The sequence below is a fragment of the Rhodamnia argentea genome, chromosome 1 (assembly GCF_020921035.1).
Source record: "Rhodamnia argentea isolate NSW1041297 chromosome 1, ASM2092103v1, whole genome shotgun sequence".
Lineage (NCBI taxonomy): Eukaryota > Viridiplantae > Streptophyta > Magnoliopsida > Myrtales > Myrtaceae > Rhodamnia > Rhodamnia argentea.
Genome location: NC_063150.1, coordinates 11,855,513 through 11,876,665, shown reverse-complemented (window position 1 = coordinate 11,876,665; position 21,153 = coordinate 11,855,513). Strand labels below are relative to the sequence as shown.

At 39.4% G+C, this 21,153-nt stretch overlaps 3 protein-coding genes and 1 long non-coding RNA gene across 5 annotated transcripts; 1 reads left to right on the top strand and 3 right to left on the bottom strand.

The window, feature by feature from the left end:
- Window positions 1-862: 862 nt before the first annotated feature.
- On the bottom strand, window positions 863-3,488 carry LOC115747027 (putative pentatricopeptide repeat-containing protein At5g65820). 2 transcript variants are annotated; one of them, XM_030683056.2, is made up of 2 exons: window positions 3,395-3,488; window positions 863-3,179 (listed from the first exon to the last, which is right to left on the bottom strand). In XM_030683056.2, the coding sequence occupies exon 2, from the start codon at window positions 3,081-3,083 to the stop codon at window positions 1,050-1,052; it is 2,034 nt and encodes a 677-aa protein (XP_030538916.1). In that variant the 5' UTR covers window positions 3,084-3,179; window positions 3,395-3,488; the 3' UTR covers window positions 863-1,049. The 2 variants fall into 2 exon arrangements, with proteins under 2 accessions (XP_030538916.1, XP_030538917.1); XM_030683057.2 differs by having other exon boundaries at window positions 863-3,174.
- Window positions 3,489-6,842: 3,354 nt separating this feature from the next.
- LOC125315005 lies at window positions 6,843-7,378 on the top strand. Its single transcript, XR_007198347.1, has 2 exons — window positions 6,843-6,891; window positions 6,923-7,378. It is a non-coding gene; the product is annotated as an uncharacterized LOC125315005 (long non-coding RNA).
- Window positions 7,118-12,703, bottom strand: LOC115747028 (lysosomal Pro-X carboxypeptidase-like). Its single transcript, XM_030683059.2, has 10 exons — window positions 12,213-12,703; window positions 11,748-11,934; window positions 11,446-11,579; window positions 11,241-11,353; window positions 10,982-11,105; window positions 10,018-10,167; window positions 9,732-9,887; window positions 8,719-8,798; window positions 8,584-8,633; window positions 7,118-7,398 (listed from the first exon to the last, which is right to left on the bottom strand). The coding sequence occupies exons 1-10, from the start codon at window positions 12,684-12,686 to the stop codon at window positions 7,226-7,228; spliced, it is 1,641 nt and encodes a 546-aa protein (XP_030538919.2). The 5' UTR covers window positions 12,687-12,703; the 3' UTR covers window positions 7,118-7,225.
- Window positions 12,704-13,786: 1,083 nt separating this feature from the next.
- On the bottom strand, window positions 13,787-20,946 carry LOC115731971 (lysosomal Pro-X carboxypeptidase-like). The gene is made up of 10 exons (XM_030662635.2): window positions 20,475-20,946; window positions 20,010-20,196; window positions 19,635-19,768; window positions 19,431-19,543; window positions 19,173-19,296; window positions 18,207-18,356; window positions 17,921-18,076; window positions 16,940-17,019; window positions 16,807-16,856; window positions 13,787-14,265 (listed from the first exon to the last, which is right to left on the bottom strand). Exons 1-10 carry the CDS (start codon window positions 20,937-20,939, stop codon window positions 14,093-14,095), a joined length of 1,632 nt encoding a protein of 543 aa, XP_030518495.2. The 5' UTR covers window positions 20,940-20,946; the 3' UTR covers window positions 13,787-14,092.
- Window positions 20,947-21,153: the final 207 nt, after the last annotated feature.

Genomic DNA, 21,153 nt, shown 5'->3' with positions numbered 1-21,153 from the left:
TAAATTTTTTTATCACCAAAAATCCTAAATTGGCACATCTGTGATAAATTTTGCCCTAAACTAAATTTTTTTTTACCACGAAAAACCCCAAATTGATACATTTGTGACAAATTTACCCTATGTTGAAAAAATTCAAAATTGATACATTTGTGACAAATAAAGATAAAAAAAAAACCCCAAAATGGTACACCCGTAAACCGTAACGTGCCATCCAACTCAGTAATTTAACGCTTAAATTGAAGGAAAACTAATGGAAGATAACTTTGTTACATGTGTACCGGTTTGGGGTAAATTTGTCACAAATGTACCAATTTGAGTTTTTAGGGTAAATTTATCACAGGTATACCAGTTTAAGGTTTTTCGTAATATTAACCCAAGATTAAATTACAAGCCTCATCCTTACATTTTTCTTATGAAAACTCCAGAGCTTCACATGTCACGTTACCATGGACATTCCATCAGATTTCTTTCCTTTTCATTTTACTTAATCTTTACATTTGCTTTTAACGCACGCTCAATTATGCACGTATAAATATGGAAACCTCGCACAGGAGAATAGAACTGAAATGACTCAATAGATAAAATCACTGCTCTGCATTAACCATTTGAGTAATTATCTTCTTAACCTGACAAATGAAACAATAGGCATTACCCTTAAGCTTAGAATCTGGGGTCTATGTTACTTGGGCATTACCATGGTTTTAGCAGAATAAATATCCTGAATAAGAACAAAGTGGCATTCATCATACTATGACTAGTATCATACCTTGTGAATAGGATCAGAGGATTTTCTCCTACATATTTTCTTTATTCAAAAGCTCTTGGATCAATATTGGGAGCTGATCTCAGGTTTGGTTGATTCGGTCATGCTCTATATATAGAACGAACATTTTCACTTTATTTCACAGCTAAATGTAATTAACAAGGTATACCAGACGGGTACACGGACCTGAATAAGAATCAAGGAAACTATCAGCGGACGAATCGAACAATTTCCACGATGTTAGCTCCGGACACAACCAAACCCTGTACTAGCATGCAGGATCCCATCAACTAAGCCCTGATGAGATATCCGCTTTAGCATGGACCCGGCCCCGCCCCCGCCGGCGTCTCTGAGCCCTCGTCTTCCTCCCATCCCTTTTTGCCTTGATTTTTTCTTTCAAGTCTCTCTCGCCTCGCCTTTTGTACATCTTAAAAGTGACCTGTCTATCCACAGCCATCTTTCTCACTTTCTCGGTTATCTCTGCCGCAATTTGTCGGTTATACAGCTTCCTAAGACCCCGCATGAGCTTAGCAAATGTATCTGGCTGCGGCATCACATCTGCATCCATCATGTCCAAGCAATATGAACACGCCTCTTTAACATGCCCATTTGAGAAGAGTGCATGAATCCAGATTGTCCAGGCATAAACATTGAGATCACATCCTTTCGTCACGATGCAATTCCAAACATCTTTAGCCATTTCAAGTTTTCCAGCTCTTAAAAGAGAATTGAGCAAGTCTTTCAATGTGCCATAATTCGGAGCTGATAGAAGACCTCTTCCGACCAACTCTTTAAAATAATCGCATGCTTCAACTAGATGATCATGTGCAACAAGTCCATGAATCATGATAACAAAACTGTCCAGACCTGGACTAAGGCCACTTGCTTCCATTTGATTCCAAAGCTCAACACCCTCCTTAATATCGGCCAACTTACATGCTAACCTGATCACCACATTATAGACGCTAACGTCAGGAACACAACCAATCTTCTTCATTTCCTCGATGAGTTCCAAACACTCTTCCAGCTCCTCCCTCTTCTCATGAGCCAACATAATATGCAAATAAGTTGTTGCGCATGGAGTATGACCTCGCTGTATCATCCGATCCAATAGCTCGTAAGCATTATCAAGTTTACCGCATTTGCAAAAGCCACTAATCAGTGTAGTGTACGTCACACCATCTGCTTCGCAGTTGCTCCTGTGCATCTCAAGCAACATGCGTGCAGCCTCCTCCATTTTTTCTCGGGAACATAGAGCTTGTATTAGAGTAGTATAAGAAGCTGTGTTAGGCTCACAACCCTTTCGCTTCATCTCTTTCAACAGATCGTATGCATCCCCCATTTTCTGCACTCGTGCATATCCGCTCAGGAGATTATTGTAGACAACAATATCTGGTTCAAAACCAGCTTCTCTCATTTGCACCAACACATGTTTTGCCTCCATAAGCTTCCCTTCTCTACACCAGCCATACAGCAGTGATGTGAAATGCTTAATACCTGGTGTGAACCGATATTTCATTTCTCCGAACAAAGCAGCTGCTTCTTTTACACTACCATTTTTACACAAAGCATCCAACAAGCAACCAAATGCGTATTCATCTGGCTCACAGCCATACTTGGGCATCTCATCCAGGACTTCTATTGCTTTTTTTACCATTCTGGATGAAGCAAACCTCCTCATCAAGATAATGAACAGCTCCGGTGATATCAACTGAGGGTTCTCCTTTCTCATCTCCTCGAGTAATGCCCAGACAGCACCGAAATGCCTCATTTTCCCTAAAATCCTAATCATTGCTTTATAGACGTCATAGCTATGCCTATAACTCGGCTGCTTTGAAGCCCACACAAAGAAGCTGTAACCCAAATTGCCTGCATCACCACAGCGGTTCAACACTCGCTCTGTCAATCCTGACCGCATGATGATTCCAGATTCTTGCAAGGCGAGCTCCATTTTGGGAGCTCTAGAGTGAAACTTCCTCAGAATCCTATATATCTTTTCCACATCTGCTGCAAACTCATCATGCCTCCCTTCATCTGCACGATCATCATGGATGTTTTCAAGGTAGACAAGGCCAGGTCCAGTTTTTGAGTCTGCTTGAGAAGTGTTGCAGCTCCCAGGTTTGGTTGGTATGTAATTTGGATTGGGTTGTGATGGGATTTCAAAGGAACGAAACTGCTGATGGATGGAGGGTGTAGAAGAATCAAATTTGGGGATCTCAAAGAACCAACTGCTATGAATGAAGGGAACATTCAACTTCGAATAAGATAATTGAGTACAACTTTTGTACCCATGAGGAAGTGCTCTCGAAAAGAAATGCATTTTTCACTTGTAGCTTTTCTTATTGCCATTGAATATTTTGATTTCTAGTATCATCTTACTGGCCTCTCATTCTTCCATTCTAGAATCTACCCTGCTCCAAACAAAATAAAATTTGCATGAGCAACAGATTGGGAATACTATCAGACATCGAAGTTAAACCATATCGATAAATAACAAATCTCAGGAACAAAAAAAAAATCCGGCCTTAACAACCAATAACAGTGTTTAGGTGTTTCATTAGTACACAGAAAAGAGAGAATTTATCCGTTCAACATGATTTCAGGGCCAAAAAAAAAGAAAAAGAAAGATACCTGAGAAATTTATCAAACAGGTGGTGTGCATAGCGACTACTGCTACATCAAGGGCCATGGGATCCGCCCGGAGCTCCAATCAGCAGAATAATGCTTACCCACAATGCAAACCACCAAAAAGTTGAGGAAGCACCGAAATTGGAACACACTATGGAGTTCTAAATTAGACTGCATATGCCGCTCAGAATCGACAAGTGAGTAGTACTCACCATGTCTCTTCTCGATCCGCAGGTCAGATTAGAAGCAACGACTAAGAGGGAGAAGAAAGTAAGGAGACATGGAAGCGAAGGAGCTACTGGTCCGAAATTAATTTATGGATAACATGACAATCTGTTGAAATTAATTTATTACCCTTGATGTCCATGATCTCATGATCATGTGATTCATGGGCTAATAACCTACCGCGGTTATCGAAGGTTACCAAAGAGGAGTTATCTTTTGTTTGAATAAAAGATAAAAGAGACAACGGAAGTTACATCGATTTCTACACGTCGATAGTTTTTGCATTCTTTCTAAAAAACGCTCTCGATAATAATAACTCTCCCGAGTCTCTCTCGCACTCAAACGGACGACGATTCTCGTAAGGCCGCATTTCGAAACCACTTAATCTGTGGACAATGGGTATGTTCCATATGTGATAGTATCCCGATCAGTGATTACAATTTTGTAATTCCGTTAGGCATGTTTCGTACATTTTTTCGCATGTTCCTCGTTGAAGAATTGGAATTCGCTTCCATCATTAACCATTTTGGGCATCATAAGATAAAATATTGCACAATATTTTTCCGAATTTTATGCTTGTACACTTTTGCATCTAAACTCGCGATTGTCGGACATTATCTTTGAACTTTTATTTTGTTACGGCGATAGCTTTTCATTGTATTTTCCGTTAACATGTGTAATGACACGGTCCGGGAGAACGATCGGCCCGTGACAGTAACGTAGATGACTTTTGACGGACAAAAAAGAATTGTCATCTCATTTGTCAAAGATAATCTCTCTTAACCCTTCAATTTTACAAAAAAAAAAATGTAGAAATTAAAAAAAGGAAAAAATAAACTAGCTTAAATATTCCTTCAAACGAGAACTGTCAAGATTTCACATATATAATAATAGAACCAATATCATTTCTCAAAAAAATAAAGTAAAGTAAAATAAACACAAGTAAGCAAAGTGAAAGAATGGTCTTATAACAGACAGGTCAAAATTACATAAATTAGATAATCGTCATGTAAAATGTTTTGTTGATTAAAAAAGCAAAGTGATGGATCAATAAAAATATCTAGAAATATCACTTTGGATTGCGGTTAATCATTAGTTGAGGACATCATTTTTATAATATTAGTATCTCTATTTTTAACCGATGTTTTTTTAACGCCGATTAATCCTTTAAATATGCTTAGCGAGCGACCGATATTTTTGCGCTTACATTTTTGTTATCGAGGCATTTAAGATGATAATTGTAGACTTTAAAATGTGAGAAAGGTATTTGATACGATAAATAAAGCTGAGAACATCGATTCATTCACTAGCACAAGAATCACTTATTACACACATTCTTTGTTTTTTCATAATCCATACCACTTGTAAGCTAAATTACCTAAAGCTTAATATCCATCTGATTAGCCCATTTTATCCTCTTTGCTGAAAAAGGTTATGTTAATACTTGTTATCAGTTATTTGTTTGGACATGAATTGCGGAAATGCTGACACGAACGCGGGAATAAGCGTGTCATGCTATAAATTGCAGAAAAAGAGAGATGGGATTCCATCACGGCCATCATAGCCACAAGCTCAAGCTCTAAAGCTTGCAACGACCGTGATTGTCTAAGCTCAAAAGCTTGTATTCACCATGACCGTGGCCCTCGTTCGCTCACGACGGCCAGGACAATCGAGGCCGCGGCGGCTATGGCCATGAGATGTTTTCTGTCGCAGAGCTCGCAGGAGTCATGCCCACTAGATCTGTTTGAGCCCCGAAGCTCAAGGCCGCTATGGCCGCTTGAGCTTTTAACCTCACTTACTGGGATTTTCCCCCTTTAACATTCACGCTTAGGGACTCTTCACTGCGGGATCGGAGAAAATCTCAAGTGAGATTTCCATTCCAAATTAACAGATTTCCCTTTTTCCATATGTTTGTGCCAATTTTACATGTCTTATGAAGGAAACGAAATCAAGAAGAGAAGGAAGAAAAACCAGAGACATCACAAGGATCCGGCCAACCAAATCTCTGTCTTGTCATCACCTTCCTAGCTCCTAACAAACACACTGCCTTCGGAACACAAAACCTAGGTGAAAATAAATCGTTGCCATATGAATCTGATTTCATTATTGTCCGTTTGGAGCATCTTGCCTTCTAAGGGGCCGAGCATCCACTGTAAATGATCTCTCTTGTATTACCAAGTTGCACTAACACGTAGAGATCAACTCACGTTAACACAAAATTTAAAGTCGTCCGTTTGCAATTTTTAAGCAATTTTTGTTGGAACGTGAGGAGTGCAATGAGGGCCCTCCACATTTTATCATCGGGACCTAGTCCACCTGGTGAAGGGCATGGATCAAACTCCGGGACAATGATGGCCTACTAGACTCATTGGAACCAAGTCCACCTGATGAAGGGCATGGATCAACCCCGGCACAAGCTAACGATGGCCGAGCATTAGACTCGTCGGGACCTAGTCCACCTAGTGGAGGGCACGGATCAACCCTGGGACAAGTCAGTGATGGCCAAGAAGGAGACTCATCGGGACCTAGTACACCTGGCGAAGGGCATGGATCAACCCGGGACAAGCCAGTAATGGCCAAGCAGTAGACTTATCAGGATCACAAGTAGTAGATTCCTTGGGACCAATTCCACTTGGTGAAGGGCATGGATCGACCCTTGGACAAGTCAGTGATGGCCAATTTTAGTTGCTTAGCAGAAATCGAGTTCAATTTGCAATAAAATTTCCTTTTGCCGGCTAGCTTAAATTAGCATTTCAAGACACCCTTTCGGCACCTCCTAACTCTTTGATTAAGTCCCAAATCACATTTATTGCGCATTTTTCTTTAATTCAATTAAAAAAGGTACGAAAAAAATGAATCTTAACCAAGTGACCGTGCGCTTTCCAATATGCTATCCACGACGTGTGACATTTCATAAGACCAAGAATATGAAGCGATAGAAATTGAAATCTAAAAGTGGTAACTCAATATGAGTTACAAGTCAAATGCAATGTGACCTAGTGATCGAGTGCAATGATTTAACATGACATACAAGTATGGCGTAAATCTCGAACATGATTTGCACGAATAAATGACATGTCGCAACGGCAATCACATACAACAAGAGCGGATGTGATGCAAAATCCTATTCCCACTTTAATGATTCCCAATTTCTATGGCATGAACGATTGCGCCGAGCAAATACCATGACGAATCTAATCTTACGGTGTACTTACCTTGCTTCTTCCCACTTAATTTCATTTCTTGTCCTTATGAAAGAGTTTCATCATCTCGTCGTCTGACCAAAACCAAGAGGGAGGCAACGAGCTGGAGAATCAGAGTCGAAAATCTCAATTTCCTACAACTATTGATCTGGCCCTGCCCTTCTCTTTTCTTGATAGAACTGCAAATTCTGTATTACTCAGTGAACACCAATATAAAATGACGGAACCTGCCATCGTTACCGATATTCAGTGCAGCATTTTGTTTATAATGCCCATGCCAGCAACCACTGCCCATGGCTATCATTAAATCGTCTCAACTTATTCTGTGCACATATTTACACGGCATAGCCTTTTGCCCATTTTACTTGGCTGGTATCACCACATAAAGGGAAGACTCTGGACATGTTTACATGGATGTAGCCCTGTCACCCGTTTCAACATTAGATCGTAAAGTAGCTCCCTTTGCCTGATAATAGTCGCTCAGCCACTTTTTTATCAGCTTGATCTCGGTTGCTCTCTGTTCTACCAGCCAGTTGGGATCCTGCGCCGTTGCAGCACGCAAATCTATGTGATGAGCACCTGAAAATAAAATGCATGGAACGAATTAATCTCTGCCTCAACGTCATCTGAGGGTGCTTCATCAATAGGAGATGCCTGATAAAAGAACCTCCGACAGCCTTCCTATTTACTCTGGTAACATGAACAAGATGAATCATGATAACACAATAACTGAAGGTGGCTCCTAGAAGGGACAAGGAAAGAGTACATATTTAGCAGTAAGAAAGACAAACAAAAGTCACATTGCCAAGGGAGAGTCATAAATCATAAGACTAAACTAAAAACCAGTTGAGTCAAAAGTATCACAAGACGTAAAGTAGATAATAACTCTTTACTCGCTCAGTGACTTATTCGAGGACAAATTAACAACATTGCATCACATAAGCACTTCGGCAGTCGCCAGGGAAAAAATATACCACAACCAATGCCACATTTTTGAGGGTGGAGTTCTGTCAACAAAAATAGAGTGCCCCTAAAGCACTTTTTAAGGGTTATTAATCGTGCCTTGGTAGTACAGAAGTTTCTTTTTAAAACACATTGCTTTCTTGAAATATGTTCTTCGATTTTCAAGGTGTTTTTATATGCATTCTAACTATATTTAGTGGTCTTCACCATGCCCCTGGGGCACCTATTAACAAAACCTATTTGTCAAAACCCAACAAAATAAGCCGGTTCAAAGTGAGACTAAAGACAACTGACTTGCTTGAAATGATTGAAGTCAAATGACCTACATAAAAGCAAAAGTACAATTTAATCATTACAAACGGAATATACTCCCTCCCATTTCAAATTGGAAACTTTTATTAAAAGTAGTCCTTGTACATTTCAAAAACGTGAGGGACGTTACAGGGGCAGAGAGGGGACCTTGTAAAATTAAAAAGAACAGGGACAGGGCCTTTCAAAATGAAAAGAGCTGAGAGGGCCAAATTAAAAATGGCCTGAACAAGAGGCATATGGACTTTTCACCCTATAAGTTAACCCGTGCAGGCTTCACATGAAGCAAATAAAGTCCATATGACAACATGAAGTTGCAATCCTAATGAAACCCAGAGTATAACATGGACAAAAACAATGCAAGTAGTTATACGCATACTGTTTCACAGTAGAAACATCATAGATGGAGTGCCCCATGTATATGCCATAGAAAAATTAAAAAGAAAAAGGAGGAAAGAAATAGGACGGAGTAAGATTTCAACTCAAACATACCTTCTTGTGTGTTTAGAGCAACAATAGAATCAGATACATTCTGGGTCACACTGTCGCACACAATCGACGCAATCAGGATACTAGATAATAAAAATTCAAACAGACACCTCTGACAGAACATATGAAAAGACCCACCTGTAACCACTCCAAGGATCAAGAAAGCCATTTGAGAAGATGATGTTGCTTCCGAACGTCTTCAAATTGGTCATGATATCCTTCAAAATGGGATCAAAATTCATGTTGTAGGTCGCTGTGAATGATCTATTTACTACACAAGCAATTGTGCAACAATCACATGTGAAATATAAATTGAAGTGCACCTGAGAATTTATTTCTCTAACTTAAAGGCCCTGAACACTCTAATCACCATAGAACCCATTTCAAGTGATTAACCTGATCACTTCCATAATTACAAGGAAACATTCCCAGAAAACCAGCTGCTAAAATTTTGCTATTAATTACCATAGGTCACTAATAATTGGTGTTTACTTGAAAACTCCACATCATAGGCAATCAAGCGAAGCAGCATCTAGCCAAGAAGCCAAGTCCCAAAAATAAATAAACAAAAAGCAAGCACACCCGAAAGAAAACATGAGTTTCCCCTTTTTGGATAAAACTTAGGCATCAGATGTTTGGACCCTAATGAGGCTCACTGCACAACACACCTCCACTGCTACCACTCAAAAAATGAATTGCCCAGGAGATCTATGCACTTGGATGGTGAGAAGGATGATATTTCATGTCCTTTTACAGCTTAGGCAAATTAGAATATTCAGTAGCCTCTTCCGTTGCTTACTCTTAATTGTATGTGACTGAATCGGATCTCTCTTGCTATCATTGTAAGACAACTTCAGCTTCAGCCTCATAAACCGAATAAAAGAGCACTGAACAAACAGAATGGGACAGGACAGACAACCAGTGGGAATGCCATGCCACATAAGAAATGCTAGAGCGGACACAGAAATGGATAGAATATGGTCCAGACACACAATTAATGGGAATGCCATGCTGCTTAAGAAATCGTAAAGAGGACACAGAACTGGATGGAATATGACCCAAGAAGCTACACATGAAAGTCGTCATGCTGCAAAATTTTAAGATTAATATATATACACACACACACACTAACAAACACGGTGGTATCTTACTTTCCCCCCAAATTCAGTTGTTATCCACCTTGGTCTTGGATTGACTTTGAAATTGGTCCAGCACTCTTCTTGGAAAGCAGAAAAATTAAAATCGTATGCAGGAAACATGCTTGCATCTGGGCTACTAGACATGGGCATAACCATCTCCGTGCATGCCTGTACACCAAAATAGATCAAGCGAAATGCACTATCATCACCAGGCCATTTTTCTTTTCCACAGGCAAAACGTTTCATATTTTAATTTTAGGGGAGCATTTAATAGAGAATAGGAATAATGGTTTTAGACCTGCCAGTTCCAGCCATCCATGCCATGAGGATCATCATCCAATTCAAAGCAATCAACTTCTCCGGTATAATTGTAGTAGACACCAACACCTTCGAATACACGTTCCAGAATGCTAGTCCCATCTGGACAACCATCGATCTTTCTGCAGACCTAGTAAGGAGACAAACATAACGTGCGTCCAAATATGCTCAGCAGAAATGTTAAAACACTGTTATGCATATGCTATATTACGTGGACACTACTTGTTGAGATGTCTGGCTCACCCAGCACTTAAAGATCCAGGATAACAGGACTCAGCTGAAAAGAATCCAGAAAATGGTATAGGTAGGATGTATCTATACAACAGAAAGAGTTTTGGATGCATATATAGTTTCACAAAGACTATGAGCAAGTTCAGTAAATTTGGAACATCCTTTTTTAACATAATGTGGGCTTAAAGTTTTGAAGTGGATGATCTTGATTTCAGCCTGTTTCTGTTTTCCCTTTTCTAATGCAAGTGGGCTTCTGGTGTCAGTAAGCAAACCTTGGTTAAATCTGTTTCTGCATCTCCCCACTCTACAAGTGTTATTTCAAGTCTTACCTGGTATCTTTCGTGCAGAATTAATCTTGGCATGCAACTTAAAACGCTAGCTTTGAAATTTTACTATATATTAGCAAAGCAAGCTTAAGAACGGGGATTCAAAAAACAAGCCTAAAGACAGGCATTAAAAAACAACACTAATTAGAGAATCAATTCCATAAGATGTAATGAGCACCAAACTCCGTCTGCTACCATTATGATGCATCTCAAGACACAAATTCAGAAAATATTAATAGATGATTTCATTAAGATTCCCTAGAAAATAGGAAAAAAAAAAAAAAAAGATGGCACCTTGTTACAGTAGTATTTCAGATAAAGAGAAATGAGATTACATGGGACCGAGGTTTCATTTCATGATCAAGTCATATCAGAATCTTGACTAACCTCTCTTATTGGGTATCCAGGAAGAGGCATAAGAAACTCAGAAGGATAGGGATAGTCGACCATTGCCAAAAAGGAGTAAGCAGAATCCAGCCAATTAGCCAGCTCTTCTGTATTCTTTAACTCCCTACCAACAATCAGACTTCAATTAATTTAGGTTGCACCAAGGACGAGACAATGACATTAAGCATTAGAAGCCCATGTAAGCCCAATCAGGCATTCAACAAACTGACTGAAGGATCATTGTCTTTGTTTACTTTACCGACATAACCGGAACATTCTTGTCAGTTGCGAAAGACCATTCTCCTTCTGGCCTTCGGATATCAATGCATTCCAGGATGCTTTAATAGTGTTAAAGCAGCTGGCGCTTTCACGCTGCAGTTTTCAGTCGAAAAATGAGATAACATGGAGGCATATAAGTATATTCACTTCAGACAAGTGAAGCATGATTAAAAGTAACAACACACTTTAAAATCACTGGAGACAATGTTGTAGAACGTTTCTGGTGGCACAATATCTTCAAACTGAAGAATTGGAGCTGAAGAAGCAAGTGCGCCTATGGCAATATGCGGATACTTTAACCTCATCCATGCTGCTAACACTGTGAAAGATTACCATGCAAAATGTTTAATGAATCTCAAGGGGGAACGAGAGAGAAAAATACCTTTCTAGGGAAACTATTTTGAGCAATCTATGCATAGAGAAACACACTAGACAGGGAGAAAAAAGAAAAATAGAGTTTGAAACAGAGTTTAAAGGGCTTACTTACTTCCACCATATGAACCACCAAAAAGAATAACAGGGCAAGCCTCAGCAGACAAGTTTCGCTTCAAGTTTGTGATTAACACTGCGAAATCAGCAAGCGCTTGCTCCGCTGTAAGATAAGACAAGGAAGCGGCATCCTTGTACGCTTCCTCTCGACTCCCAAATGGCATTGAGTTACCATAATAACGATGCTACGAATCAATCAACCAACCAAAATGAGGGCAACTATCAATCGAACTCTTATATAGCCAGCCAAAAGTACACATGATTGTATAAGTATAAATACATTTGGGTCTTCATAAAAGCTTTCCAATTTTCAAATTTCACCAAGAATTGAAGGAAATTAGAGAAACTATTATATACCCGGAACTTCCAGCTTTCTTGAAATGTTCTCAGCACGATCTTTTTCGTCCAAAAGTCAAAAATTTTCCAGACCAAACTGATATATGAATTCGAAAAGAGCGCTTACTTCAGGGAAAACCACCATCGCGCCAAAGCTCGGGGCAATCTCCCACACGAAGCCCGTGTTGGCAGCGAACCACTCGATGTCGCCCTCATTTCCGCAGTACAAGAAGATGGGTCCGAGCCGATCGGCCCCCGCCCAGTGCTCCGAGCTGATGAGGTATCGCTGGTTAAACGTCGGCAGCTCCGAGAAGCTGAAGTGGTCGAGGCGCTGCTCGAAGTACCGCGTCTCGTACCGGTACCGAAGAAGCTGCTTCGGTCGCTGGTTGCGGTGTTTGGAGGTTGAGAACCTGCCGAGGAACTTGGGGGCGCGACGGGAGGAGACGGATTGGAAAGGGAAGGAAGATGATTCCGGAGCGAGGATGAAGAGGACGGTAGAGAACAACAACACGGCGATGGCGTGTTTCGCCATCTTCTTCGCTTGCTCCGTTGTTTTCGGACAGCTTTCTTCTCCATTGTTGATGTTTAAATACGTCCCCATTTACAGACCACATATGTCCCATCTCGCATGTGAAGCAGGAAATCCGATTAAATCAAATTTTTTTCAAATTTGGATGATACTCCGAATTTAATCAGATTTTGGTTTCCTGATTTGAAAACTTTCGAATTTCCTGTTTTCAGGAAATCTGTTTCCGCACACATACGAAGAAATGAATCTACTTGGGGACACAATAGAGCAAACAATAACACGGTTTAAATATGTTGCGACTCGAGCGGGGAAATTCAACTCAAGCGGGTTCCTTCATTCGTCGGATCTAATTGATCGCTCTTTCTTGTTCAGAATGAATGCTTTCGTTTTTGTAATTTTCTAATTGTTCCAAGGTCTTATGAGTTGAATTACTCATATTCGACTTTTCTTGTTTTACCTTAATGTATTCATTCACTCCAAGCTCCGCTTCCATTTTCACTTTCCGTGTACTCCTAATCATTTGCAATGTCAGAATCCATTTGCCACTTCAAACGGTACATACAACCGTTTTGATGGAAATTCTAAGAGGGACGAAAACCGTACCTTAGTGAAAGTTACCATCTTTTGTATGTGACATTTGAAAATCGAGGCCAAAATTGTCCCTAACTGAAAATTGGTACCTTATTTGATTTGCCAATCCAATCTTATATCTTTTGACATGTAGTCATTCTAGCCAAATATCCAAATAATAAGTTTAAAATTAAATTGGCAAATTTTTAAAAAGCTTAAAGCTAAATTAACCCATAATAAAAAAATTTAAGATTAAATTGACAAAATTAAAAAATTTAGAACCGAATTGACTGTTGTATATTAAGTTTTGGATTTTTTTGGATAGTTATCCTCTAATGAGCCCAATCCTGAGCCTCACACAATTGCGCCGAGCAGATTAATATTGCAACATTGGACCGAGGCTTCTTTTATTTGCGGACCGAGTACACAAGTTATGCACGCATTCGAAAAACAGATCAGACGTCTCTGTGTCACTTACCTTGCTTCTTGTATATCACAAACATCATCGACAGAACCTTCCAAACGTAATTTCATCTCTTATCCTTATGGAAGTGTTCCATCATCTCGTCCTTTGGCCAAAACCAAGAGGGAGAGCAATGAGCTAGAAAATCAGAGTCTAGAATCTTAATTCCCTACAATTATTGCTCTAGCCTATTTTCTTTTCCTTGATAGAACTGCAAATTCTGTATTCCTCAGTAATAAACACCATTATAATATGACGGAACCAACATCGTTACCGATATTCAGTCTAGCCGTTTGTTTATGTTTACCCATACGAGCAACTGCTGCCCGTGGCTATTGTAAAATCGTTTTGATTAGTCTGTGAGTATATGTTTACCATGGATGCGGCATTTTGCCCATCCCACTTGGCTGGCGTCGCAGCCTAAAGGGAAGACTCTGGACAAGTTTTACATGGAGTTAGCCATGTTACCCGTTTCAACATTAGGTAGTAAAGTAGCTCCCTTTGCCCGATAGTAGGTGCTCAACCACTTCTTAATCAGCTTGATCTCGGTCGCTCTCTGTTCTACCAGCCAGTTGGGATCCTGCGCTGTTGCAGCACGCAAGTCTATGTGATGAGCACCTGAAAATAAAATGCACGGAACGAATTAATCTCTGCCTCAACGCCATCTGAGGCTGCTTCATCAATAGGAGATGCCTGACAAAAGAACCTCCTACTACCTTCCTATTTTACTCTGGTAATATGAACAAGATGAATCATGATAAGCAAAACTGAACATGGCTAACAGAAGAGACCAGGAAAGAGTAAATATTTAGCAGAAAGAAAGAGAACCATAAGTCAGATTGCCAAGGCAGAGTCGTAACATCATAAAACTAAACTGAAAAATTGTCGAATGGAAAGAAAGAACCATCGACATTTTGTCGTAACCCACTTGGGAAAAATGAGTCAAGTCACAAGTATTAGGCGACGTAAAGTAGATGATAACTCAAAAACTAGCTGGGTTGCTTATTCGAGAACAAATTAACTACACTGCTAAGCTGCCTCATATATAACTGCCCAGGATGTTAGGGAGTAGTGAACTTAATATCACGAACATAGCATTGGAAAAGGCACATCATCTAAATGAGGGGTCAATAGTGTCTAACTGAACAAATATGATAATATGCTAGCATCTTGCTAAGTATGAACTTATGTGATATGGTTCAAAAGACTTGGACAGGAATAAAGACATATTGTACTTGCACTTTGAAGCAAATAAATGTCTCGTTGAAACAAAAGCAATGTCATATGTCTCGCTAAGTATGAACTTAAAAGATATGTGTCACAGGACCAAGAATAACGTCTTGTACTTGCATTTCGAAGCAAGAAAGCGAAAACAATATCGGAATAAACGACTGAATTCCATACAACTCTAAGGCCTTTTATGATGTCATGGAAGAGAAAATAGAGTAAGGCCATTTGATGAAAAAAAGTAATATTTCTTGCTGCCTCAACTGAGTGCTTATCTGAGGAGATTTATTCATAGCAAAAATCACCCTTAGAGACTACCTTCTCAACCATAAAAAACAGAGACTACCTTATGGTCTTCACTGAGAACATTGTTTTCACTGAAGAATGCAGGACCAACACCCTTAAAATTGGGAACATCATTCAAGCGTTTAGTTTCTGTCGTCATTCTAGCTGCCATGCGATTCATATCTTGACACTAACATCTATTTTTGAAGAGCCATCAAATAACATAAAATTGTTCACAATGTAGAAGCCTAAACACTGTTAAGCTAAAGAATACTTATTAAGGTATAGGCCACATGATAGTTTGAAAAGGTATTGACTATACTCTGTCCCTTATAACGTCTGGGATTCACATCTGGAAGTTTATAACATGATCCCTGAATTCCTTTTCTCAGCAATAATTCCTGCACTATCTAACAATGTGCAGAGCACCATCCATCCATGTTTGTTAGGTTCTGTTCATCAACTTTCACATTTAGCCTCTTTACTTCGGGTAAAACAGAAGATTATTGATAGTCATTGGGGATAGTGGTAGGCTGACTCTTTGTGGGCTATAATATTTTGTGGCCATGCATTGATATTATACGTAAACCACAGTATTTTTCATTCTTCAAATGAGTCACTCAACTTTGATTTCATTTTCACCAGGTCACTCCATCAAGCTTTTTGAGCAAAAACTAACCGAGAAAATGACTTGGTTTGTAATATGCTTTTATCACAAGGTCTTCAGTTTGCTGAATGAGGCATGCCACCGGTTGATTGAAAGGACGGTAAGCTCCCATACCAATTCAAAGGTTGACATGTATCAAATTAGTATGTCGGCAGTCACACAGGAAAAAATATACCACATATAAAGACACATTCTTTCGGGGGGGAATTTTGTCAAGAAAAATACTAAAGATGGCCCCTAGGGCACTTGTTAAGGGTTATTAATAGTGCCTTGGTAACATAAGAGTATCTATTTGAAATATGTTCTTGTTCAATTTTCAAAGTGTTTTTATATGCTTTTGTACTATATTTGGTGGTTAAAACTAGTGCCCATGGAGCACTTATTAACAAAACTTCTTTGTCAAAACCTACTAAAATGAGCCGACTCAAAGTCAAATCAAAGACAATTGACTTGCTCGAAATTGTTGTAGCCAAAATTACCTTCATAAAAGTAAAAGTAAAGCTCAATCGCTACAAAAGGAACATACTTCCGCCCTCTTCGAATTGGGAACTTTGGTTAAAAGTAATCCTTGTACATTTCAAGAAGGTCAGGGAAGTTACGGGCAGAGAGGGGCACTTGTAACATTCAAAAGGAAGAGGGACGGGGCCCTTCAAAATGAAAAGAGCTGAGAGGATTAAATTATGAATGACCTGAACAAGAAGCATATGGACATTTACCCTATAAGTTAACACATGAAGCAAATAAGGTCCATATCACAAGATGAAGTCACAATCCTAATGAAACCAACGGTACAACATGGACAAAAACAATGCAAGTAGGCACACAGATGGTGTTTCACAGTAGAAACATCTTGTATGGAGTGCCCCATGACATATGCAGGTAAAAATAGCGTCAAGTCACTAGCTCATTATATGTCATAGAAAAGTGAAAGAAAAAGGACAAAAGAAAGAGGATGAAGTAAGATTTCGAATCAAACATACCTTCTTGTGTGTTGAGAGCAACAATAGAATCAGATACATTCTGTGTCACACTGTGGCATAGGATCAAAAGAATCAAAATCCCAGATAATAAATTTCAAACAACTAACAGCTCTGAGGGAATGAAAAGACCCACCTGCCACCACTCCAAGGATCAAGAAAGCCATTTGAGAAGATGATGTTGCTTCCGAAGGTCTTCAAATTGGTCATGATATCCTTCAAAATGTGTCCAAAATTAATGTTGTAGGTCCATGTGAATGATCTATTTACTACACAAGCAATAGTGCAACATTCGAATGTAAACATCATTGAATTGCAAACTGAGAATTTATTTCTGCAACGTAAAGGGTCGCCAATCACCATAGAACCCATGTCAAGTGATTGACCTGATCACATCCATCAATAAAAGGAAATAATCCCAGAAAACCACCGCTACTTTGATTTTTGCCATTAATTACAATAGGTTACTAATGATTGGAGTGTTCACTTGAGAACTCCACATTGTAGGTGATCAAGTAAGGTAGACATCTGGCCAAGGTGTGCACACTAAGCCACTTCACAAACACGCCCCACCCCCCGCGCGACACAAAAAAAAAAAAAAAAAAAAAAAAAGACACCGAATAAACACACGTTTCCCCTTTCTCTTTTTGTATAAATATGAGGCATGGATGTTTGGATCCTAATGAGGCTCACTGCACAGCACGCCTCCACTGCTACCACTCAAAGAAATGATTGCTTGATTTAACTAGGAAATCTATGCACTTGGATGGCGAGAATGATGGTTTTTAACATGTTTTTTTTTTTTTTTTTTTGCTTAGGCAGATTAAAATCTTCAGCAGCTTCTTCCATTGCTTCCTCCTAATTGTATGTGACCAAATTGGATCTCTATTCCCATATAAGACAACTTCAGCTTCAGCCAAATATACCAGAAATACTGAATGGAGAGAATGGGAGATGACAGATAATCAATGGGAATGCTGTGCTGCATAAGAAATGCTTAAAAGGACACAGAACTGGGTGGAATATGGCTCAATAAGCTACACATGCAAGTTCGTCATGCTGCAAACCTTCAAAATAAAAACAAATAAAAAATATATATGTCACATTGGTGTCTTACTTTCCCACCAAATTCAGTTGTTATCCACCTTGGTCTTGGATTGACTTTGAAATTGGTCCAGCACTCTTCTTGGAAAGCAGAAAAATTAAAATCATAAGCAGGAAACATGCTGGAATCTGGGCTACTAGACAGGGGCATAACCATCTCCGTGCATGCCTGTACAACACAATTAATCGAGCGAAATGCACCAACATCACTAGGTCATTCTTCTTTTCCAGAGGCAAAACCTTTCATATTTTAACTTTAGGGGACCATTTAACAAAGAATAGTAATAACAGCTTTAGACCTGCCAATTCCAGCCATCCATGCCATGAGGATCATCATCCAATTTAAAGCAATCAACTTCTCCAGTGTGATTGTAGTAAACACCAACACCTTCAAATACACGTTCCAGAATGCTAGTCCCATCTGGACAACCATCAATCTTTCTGCAGACCTAGTAAGGAGAAGAACATAACGTGCGTCCAAATATGCTCAACAGATAAGTTTAAAACATTGTTGTGCATATGCTATGTTACGTGGACACTACATGTTGAGATGTCTGACTCGCCCTACACTTAAAGTTCCAGTATAACAGGACTCAGCTGAAAAGAATCAAGAAAATGGTACAGATATGACGTATCTATACCATAGAAAGAATATTGGGTGTGTACATAGTATCACAAAGCCTGTGAGCTAGTTCTGTAAATTTGGAACATCCTTTCTCACCATAATGTGGGCGTGAAGAATTGAACTGGATGGCGTTGATTTCAGACTGTTTCTTTTTTTCTTTTCTTTTTCCCTTTTTTGATGCAAGTGGGCTTCTATGTCAGTAAGCAAACCTTGACTAAATCTGTTTCTGCATCTCCCAACTCAATTCGTGTTATATCAAGTCTTACCACTTATCTTTTGTGCATAATTTAATTTTGACATACAATTTAAAACACTTGCATTAAATATTACCTATATATTGAAAGTAAGCTTAAAAACAAAGAATTCTGTAAAGCAAGTAAAGACAGGGCATCTAAAAAAATATTAATTAGAGAATCGTTTGTTTAGATGTAACAACCACCAAATTCCCTCTGCTACCACTAGCATGCATCTCAAGACACAAATTCAGAAAATATTAATATTTTATTAATATTAGAATTCCATAGAAATTATAAACAAAAAAGATGGTATCTTGTTACAGTATCATTTCAGTAATGAGAAATAGCATTATATGGGACCGAAGTTTCATTCGATGATCAAGTTATATTAGAATCTTGACTACCTCTCTTATCGGGTGTCCAGGTAGAGGCATAAGAAAGTCAGAAGGATATGGATAGTTGACCATTGCCAAATTGGAGTAAGCAGATTCCAGCCAATTAGCCAGCTCTTCTGTATTCTTCAACTCCCTACCGACAATCAGACTTCAATTAATTAAGTAGCACAAAGGAGAACACAATGACAATAAGCATTAGAAGTCCATGTAAGCTCAATCAGGTTGGTAAAAAATAAACTGAAGGATCATTGTCCTTTTTTACTTTACCGACATAACCGGAACATTCTTGTCAGTTGCGAAAGACCATTCTCCTTCTGGCTTAAAGATATCAATGCGTTCCAGGATGCTTTAATAGTGTTAAAGCAGCTAGTACTTTCACGCTACAGTTTTCAGTTGAAAAATAAGATGACATAGATGCACGTAAGTATATTCACTTCATATAAGTGAGCATGAGTATAATTAACAACATACTTTAAAATCATTGGAGACAATGTTGTAGAATGATTCTGGTGGCACAATATCTTCAAACTGAAGTATCGGAGCTGAAGCAGCAAGTGCGCCTATGGAAATATGCGGATACTTTAACCTCATCCATGCTGCTAACACTGAAAGATTACCAAGCAGAACTTTTAATTAATCTCAATGGAGAACAAGAAAACAAAAGAAAAATACCTATACATCAACAACTGGAATTTTCTGCCCAATCCAAAAAGCTTAAGATGTTCAAGAAGATGACTGATACATCAAAGTACTCTAGGGAAACTATTTTGACCAATCTATGAATAGTGAAACGCAATAGACCGGAAAAAAAAAAATAGAGTTCAGAACGGAGTTTAAAGGGCTTACTTCCACCATATGAACCACCGAAAAGAACAACAGGGCAAGCCTCAGCAGACAAGTTTCGCTTCAAGCTTGTAATTAACACCGAGAAATCAGCGAGAGCTTGCTCTGCAGTAAGATAAGACAAGGTAGCGGCATTCTTGTACGCTTCCTCTCTACTCCCAAATGGCATTGACTCACCATAATACCGATGCTACGAATCAATCAATCAACCGAAATGAGGGCAACAATCAATCGAACTCCCATTAAGCCAGCCAAAAGTACACATGTTTAAAGAGGTAGGAGTGCATTTGGGTTCCCGTAAAAGCTTTCGAATTTTCAAATTTCACCAAGAATTGAAGGAAATTAGAGAAACTATTATATACCCGGCACTTCCAGTTTTCTTGAAATGTTCTCAGCACGATCTTTATCGTCCAAAAGTCAAAAAATTTCCAGACCCAACGGATTTATGAATTCGACAAGAGCACTTACTTCAGGGAAAACCACCATCGCACCAAAGCTCGGGGCAATCTCCCACACGAAGCCCGTGTTGGCAGCGAACCACTCGATGTCGCCTTCATTTCCGCAGTACAAGAAGATGGGTCCGAGCCGATCGGCCCCCGCCCAGTGCTCCGAGCTGATGAGGTATCGCTGGTTAAACGTCGGCAACTCCGAGAAGCTGAAGTGGTCGAGGCGCTGCTCGAAGTACCGCGTCTCGTACTGGTATCGAATAAGCCGCTTCCATCGCTGGTCGTTGTAGTGGTGGTGGGGGTTGGAGGTTGAGAATCTGCCGAGGAACTTTGGGGCGCGACGGGAGAAGATGGATTTGAAAGAATGGGAAGAAGACTGCCGAGCGAGGATGAAGAGGACGATAGAGAATGACGCCACAGCGATGGCGTGCTTCGCCATTTTCTTCACCCGTTCGTTGTTTTCGGACCAGCTTCGTTCTCCGCTCATGCTGTTTAAATAGCGGGAAAAACACCCAAAAACCTTAAACTATATCCATTGTTACCTTAAAAACTTTTTTGTATCACAAAAAAAACTTCAAACTTTTATTCATACGATACATTTATCCCAAACTTATATTCATATAATATATTTAACCCAAATATTTTTTTTGTGACACTAAAATTCCTAAACTTATATCCTTATGATACATCAACCTCCAAAA